At 49.4% G+C, this 7,014-nt stretch overlaps 1 protein-coding gene across 1 annotated transcript; it reads right to left on the reverse strand.

Moving 5' to 3' along the window:
• Positions 1-5,780: 5,780 nt before the first annotated feature.
• Positions 5,781-6,626, reverse strand: LOC126533533 (very long chain fatty acid elongase AAEL008004-like). Its single transcript, XM_050180702.2, has one exon. The coding sequence runs from the start codon at positions 6,624-6,626 to the stop codon at positions 5,781-5,783; it is 846 nt and encodes a 281-aa protein (XP_050036659.2).
• Positions 6,627-7,014: the final 388 nt, after the last annotated feature.

A 7,014-nucleotide genomic window follows, 5' to 3' on the forward strand; every position in this document is an offset into this window, starting at 1 on the left:
CATCTCTAGATAGCGCGAGGATTTCAGGCCACGATGACATAGTAGCCATGGTGGTTCGCGAATGACACAGCGAAATGGAATAATGTAATTAAGAGCCTCAGCAACGCCGTATGTCCCTAAAATGTGTTGGATATTTGTAAAGCGTTGCCGTAACACAACTGACCTCTACTGCTTTTTCACCGGTATCGCTTGGTATTACTCGTTCGATTAGCAAGTTTTAGAGGATAGTTTCTGCTTACCGTTACCACTGGAATCCTGGTCCCATGCCAGCGTTTCCACGTGCTGGTTCATCTGCGCTTTCCTCACAGAGGGCCTTCGAGATGCGGAATACCTATGATAACTAAAAACTGGCAGCCATCAGTAGCAATAAAGGCAAGTCGTAGCGTTTAGCTAAAGCAGCCTAATATAATACGGGTGACGTCGCAGAAAAAGGACTAACATCAACGTTATTGGGGCCTTTCGTATGACAGATTGCCTCGAGACTTCGACTTAATGAAGGCGAAATAAGTAAAATTAGATTAGACTCACCTCAGCGCAAAGCTTGGACTTGCCTTCGATATCCACGTTGTAATATTAGTCAGGCGTAAAGAGCAGAGAGATCCTATTACGAGAGGCAGGTGACCATGAGACGTGAGGTAATAAGCGCGCGCGATGTACCTGTCAGCTGGGTTCCTTCGTGGGACGCGGCAAATTATGTTAATCGAATGTGTTTTAATAAGGGCAGACTGGCGGGAGGGGAGCTTTCTAAGTTGAAGCCACCCAACAGAGCGCTCAAATTCTGCCAATCCACAGCGTCTCGCCAGGAGGTTTTTTCATAGTTAAACACCGTCTTTTGCACGAAAGGTTCAGCTCCTGCTAAAACGAAGTCTGTTATTCAAGATGCAGTAATTAGTTGCCGGATGTAAGACGTGGCGTTACTTGAAAGGGCCAAAATTACATGTGGCATTCCACGATGGTCTACTGGAAACAAGATAGCTGGAGAAGTTTGCTACGAGTCGGAATTCTCGCACGTTACAATAATACGTCGAGGCAAGCGGTAGGTTACGAAGAGTAAAAAAATAAGAATGAAAGAGTAAAAAGCTAGATTGTCATGTTTAGCGCAGAGTTAACAGGCCACCTATTTCGTTTGTGGGAGGGCCCGTACTCACGTTTCACGTAATATTGCAAGCCGCGGAGACTCTCGTTTCCCCTAAATATCTACACGAAAAGAATTGCAAGAGTGATATGGCTACGTATAACTGCGCTGACTGGTCACGTAACTGTTGATAAATATGGGAAGTAGGCTCTATCTCTCAATTCTTCTTTTTAAAAGCAATGCCTGTCATGGAGAGTTAGCCCTATTTTCTTTGTAGAATATGTTTCTGGTCTCTCTCGTGGGCCGATTCAGGAGATAATGCTGTCGAAAAATGTGCACCGATCCCGAAGATAGATTTGGCACCGGTGCTTCAGGTGGTACCGGTACCGGCACTAGCGGTACTACCACCAGGCGCTACCATTTATACCAGTGACACCGGTGTCATCGCTGCCACCGCGCCATACCTCATCGCCACTGGTACCAGCATGCGGTGGTACAAGTGGGGAGGGGAGCGTCCTCGCATTGTCACCTCGTGACAAAAATCGGGTTTTGAGTCGCTGTTAGTGACATACACGCTGCGCCTAAGAGGCTGCGGGCCTCGTTTTAAATTGTACGGTTGATACACCTCATTCTGTCTCCCAAATCACCCGGGAACCCATTGTCTTGTTCGTCGTCAACTAGAGGTTAAATCGCCCTCCAAGTTTTTGTTTCTCCTTAATTATTTTCAGACTAAACTGTTCCGATGCTTGAAATTCATTTCATAACGGTGCTGGTTAAAACAAGCTTAATCAACGCCCACAATGTGTCACCCACAGTGCCGTTTTTGTCGTCGTCGTGCCTTCATCCCTGGAACAGAGCTTCCATATTTCTCAGTGGATGGTATTGCTTTCTTTCAATTGACACTATCATTTGATTCTTTATTCCTCTATACAGAATTAAACGATGCCAAACTCTCAGATGGAATTGAGTGCGACAAAGCCTCTCCGGTTGTTCTCGTTCATCGCGGGTACGCCAATCAAAGAGGTGATTTGGGACATTCATATATCTGTACGTCGTTGTGCAAAAACGGTGCCGAAATGGCAGAATTGTTATCCGCGCAAAGACAAACAGTGGCCTGTGGCTAAGAGACAAAGCAGAACGGCTCTTCCGACAGAATGGCAGCGAAGATAGGGCAGAAAAGAAAGCAGGAAGGATCTTGAGATTCACTTCCTCGGAAAAATAAAGAAAGGGAGAAAACTTTGCCGGCATGTATGGGGCGTCGTTCTAACCACCACCGGCTTCGTTCTTTATTGCTCTGTGCCCTTACGCTGATAGCCTGACGCAATTCGGGCTGAATCGAGATCGACCCGACCCGGGGCCACCCCGTGGCAAGTCGACTTCCCTAACGTCGTTCGAGACTCCATCTGGCCCCCGTGACTTGGCCTATCGTATGCACAGTGGAAAGGACATAACACGGCGCGCCCGTCGTTCGTTCCGGACTGTTGCCTTGGGGAAACTTGGAAGTGTCGCACTCCTTTCTATTCCCTCCTTTCCAGACGCTGGTCTGCAGATCGTCTCCCAGTGCAACTGCGCTGGCGTTTTTATGCCCTGTTCCGGTCCCTCATTGCGGCGCTCGATGGACGTTGGACACGGCCACCGTGGCTGTGGCTGTGGATCGAGATCGACAGCCCCGATGGTGCATAGAACCTCGTCTGCGAAAGGCGCGCCCGGTTCCCCCTGGGACGTAATTACGCGCCTGTATCATTCTCGGTGCAGGAGAGTGCGAGCTTGACTTGCAGCTCTCTTTTTCTTTTATTTTCTTTCTGTTTGTGCCCGCGTGTGTGTGCTGTATGTGTGTGCTGTGTGTGTGTGCGCGCGCGCGTATCTGCGAGTCGTCGTTTAAAGCGTCACATGTCTAGTATTCTCTCTTCCGCAGGACTGCAGAGTGAGGGTAATTTCATGAGGTATGCCTGTATCAAAGTGATCATATTTGGGGACCGCTCAGCGGCGTTCCATTGGACCTTAATGTTATCGCATTTACCACTCACAGCAACTGCTTAGGTGTCCTCGGATTTTTTTAGCGTATATTTGTCGGTAAACAAATGGTGTAGAATACACATCAGGCCAAACCGCATAGCCGCCGACTTTGATCGCTTGGAGGCGCACCCTTGGGATGTGGGAAGACAGGTTGAGAAATCAGGTGCCGGTGTTGTGCTCCCCCTCTGCGACAGCTTTGTGCTAAGTGGGCGGCCATAAGCAAAGTCAAGCAGGTGGACTATTATACATACTCGGAGAGACACTGCTAGAAAAGATTAGAGCGCCAGATAAAAGGTTAGATTTCATCATCGGCTCTACATTCCCGAGCCCTAAACTAGGAATGTAACATTTCTGGAATCTTGAGTCTAAGGGGAAAAAAATGATTTTTTTCTGTTTTCTTTTTGCGAGCAATTGTAGAATATGTGCGATCAACTAAACCTTCAGTAAAAGTAACGATAGCCGCTATTTATTATTCCATCCGCAAAAGAAATTCTTAACTACGTGCGATAATTACGCAGAGGAAGTGAATACAATGGCACGCACACCTTGTCCTTTCAAATGAAAGATTTCTAATAGGATAATTCAGAAAAAGGTCACTCAGTGCACTGGTCACTCTCGCTGGAGACACTCGCATTAGATGGTGGTGGTGGTGGTGAATTGTAGCAACAGGCGGGTTTAACGTGCGATCAAGGCCGGCAATTGCTCCGCCCGAGCGTCTCTTACAATACCGCTGAAGAGTTTCACCATACGTCCATCAAGCCAGTCTCTCTTAAGAATTCGATAAGGAGATGTGAAGTTTCTTTCCAGGCTATAACTAATCCCTCGGGAAATATAAGGTGGCGCAGGCACCCATGCGGAAGATCCCTTTCTTTTTTTTGCAGATTCTTCAGGAGAGCGTCCCTTTCATTTTGGAATTTCTGGCAGGACCACAAAAAGTGCTCAATGACTCCTGTCTCGTTGCATGCCGTACAGTTCGGATAAATTATTCGCCCTGTCTTAAATAGCCAGGCCGGTGTACTAGCAGATCCCGTCCTTATTCGATATAGAAGTGAGGCTTCCTCTTGGTGAAATCTCTTGGCTACGCAGGGCATATGCGCTGGAACCCAAAGCAACGCAAAGTGATTTCGTATGTGAGATTTTTTCACCTGATTACTCTTTGGAGACATGAATTTCGGAGGATGATAGAGCGCTTCGTATGCAAGCGCATCAGTTTTTTCGCTGCCAGAAATACCAATGTGAGAGCAAATCCGCTGAAATTACTGTAAAGCCTTTGTTGTTGAGTTCTTTCACGATGGCTAGTGATTTGCGTGGGAACTTGAGGGATGGCAAACCATGGTATACTTGTTGTAACGCGGCCTTTGAGTCCGTACGGAGAACCACATTCTGCGGAGGCAAAGTGCCCAGAGACAAGTGATGTGCAGAGTACTGGACCAGTTGGACAATCGTCCACTATCAGGACTGAAAGCTTTAGGTCAGTGCTCTGAAAGAACATCCGCGTTGAAGGCCTTACTCGGGTTATTAAGGTTCCGGTGGTCTACGGGGCTTAACTATAGACTTTCAGAACGCCGCTCCCTACCGCTCTATAGAGTACACGCTTTGTTAGTGCTCAACTCGCTTTCTCTATCTCCTCCTTCCACTCTCTTTTTTTTTCCACTTAACCCTTCCCCCCAGTACAGGGTAGCCAACTGGAACTACCTCTGGTTAACCTCCCTGCATTTCTCTGTATCCCGCCCTCTCTCTCTCACTCTCTCTCTCTTTCTTGAAGGGCATAAATGCTGTAATGCGATAGCTTTTCAGGAGCACGAAGCGTTCAGCCTCAGGAGCACAGCTTGTAAAGCATTCAGTTTGCTACTTCGTGGCGCTTAACATTCATGCAAAAACAGCGCCGCCATATATATTGACTCTACTGGCACGCTGATACGATATAAAAGCTCTACTCACGTATGCGCCACTCACACGGCTTACTGCTGACAGTCAGTCAGTCAGTCAAGAACTTCAGTGAGGTCCTGAGGAGTTTCAAGCCGTTAGAGATCCCATACGGGGAGCTCCTCGGGCCGAAACCGTAGGCGACGCCCAAGTCGGGACGGGAACGTGGTGACGCTCCGCCAGTTCTTGGGCCCTCTGGACGGCCTTGAGCTGGAGTGTGAGGTCCGGGCTTTTGAGGGCTTCTTCCCATTCGGGCTCACTGGAGAGAGGGCCCTCTGGTAACGCGGTACATTGCCAAAGCATGTGCGAAAGTGAGCAATAGAGTTCTGGGCAGTCTGGGCAATTTGCCGGGATTTCTGAGTTGTAGTGGCTTAGTAGGCCTCGTGACGGATACGAGTCTGTTTGTAGCATTCGAAACGCGGCCGCCTGCGCATATATATTTTTTTTTAATTGCTACCATGGAGTATCCTGCAACGGTGAAATCCCATGCTGCCACTATCATGAGATTAAACGTGAAAGACTACACTTAAATCACAAGGAATCAGCATACGTGGCGTAGTATTATTTTTCAGGATTATGCCACTTCCCCATCCGTAGCATATAGATATACCCACAGCCAGCAAACTCTTTTTCAACCACGCAGCTGCAAGCGCGAGCGGAAAGAGAAATCACTTTTTAAACAAGCATTGTAACATATATATATTCTCTGAGAGGAAACAAGAAACAAAAAAGAAAGTTCTTTTTTTTTTTTTGCTAAGAGGAGTCACTGAACGTTGGTCTTCGAGGCGTTATGCGGCGCTGCCATCTTTTCCCTGTCGTTGTAGTTCTTCACGTAAAAGTTGAGAAACATGACCAGAAAGAAGATTCCCTGGGGCAGGCCGATGTACACATGCGCCAGTGGGTATCCGCACTCAAAGAACAGCGGCAACAACACGTGCGCCATGAGCACAACGAACTGGAACATCTGCATCTGGGTGAGGTACCTCTTCCACCAGAGGTGCTTGCGGACCGCAGGACCCAGCAAGGAGAGGAAGTAGTACGAGTACATCACCACGTGCACGAAGCTGTTGAAGATCAGGGCCAAGGCGATGTGCCCGTCGGCTCCGTACGCGAGCCCGTACCAGCCGTTGAAGACCACCAAGACGTGGTGAACTACGTGCAGTACGGAAATGTTGGACTCCTTCTTGAGCAGCATAAAGAACGCAGTGTCCAGAAAGTCCGCCACCCTCACCCACTCGTACCACCAGCAGTGCGTGAGGAAGCTTATGGTCATTTCGTCGCGCGCGTCGTAGTCGATGCCCTGGCACACGAAACTGTACCCGCCGCCCAAATAGCTCCTCGTCAGGTAGGCCACCATGAAGTACCAGTTGAGCACGACCATGGCGGCGTTGTAGATCGCAATAGCTGGCTTGAGGTTATCGTACGGCTTGCGGCCCTGCATGAAGCGGGGCCCGGCCACCTTGACGACATAGACGTAGGCGCAGAGGAGCCCCACGATGAACTGCTTGTTGCCCACCAGGGCCCAGCCCTCCGTGCGGGGGTCCCGCCGCAGGAACACTGTCGCCGCCGTCGAATCCGAGGCGACGGCGACTGTGCCCGAATTTTCCATCGCGTCTTCGACGTTCGTGAGGCCGTTCTGCAACCGAAATGGACCCTCCGCCCCCCAGGAATACTGTGACCGTGATTCGCAAGGGAGCCCCAGTGCCCTTCCTCTGTCTGTCTGTCTCTCCCTCACACCCCTGCCAGTTTTCTTTTCGGCCGGGCGCGTGCAGATGCTGGGTGAGGGCGAGCTTGGCGGGAAAGGGCCTGAACGGGGTATTATCTCCCACCCCGTGTGCCTTGGAAGCCCTCGTTCTTCCGGGCAGCTCAGACTACGCCTTCTTAAATTATACATGGGAGCTTCCTCCTCACTGCGCGAAATATGCGCTGTTTTTCTCGCGCTGGTTTCCTATAGAGCCGGTGTGATGCAATAAGAGGAAGCTTTAGCTCTCTTTGCT

Source organism: Dermacentor andersoni, chromosome 7 (genome assembly GCF_023375885.2).
Source record: "Dermacentor andersoni chromosome 7, qqDerAnde1_hic_scaffold, whole genome shotgun sequence".
NCBI classification, from domain to species: domain Eukaryota; kingdom Metazoa; phylum Arthropoda; class Arachnida; order Ixodida; family Ixodidae; genus Dermacentor; species Dermacentor andersoni.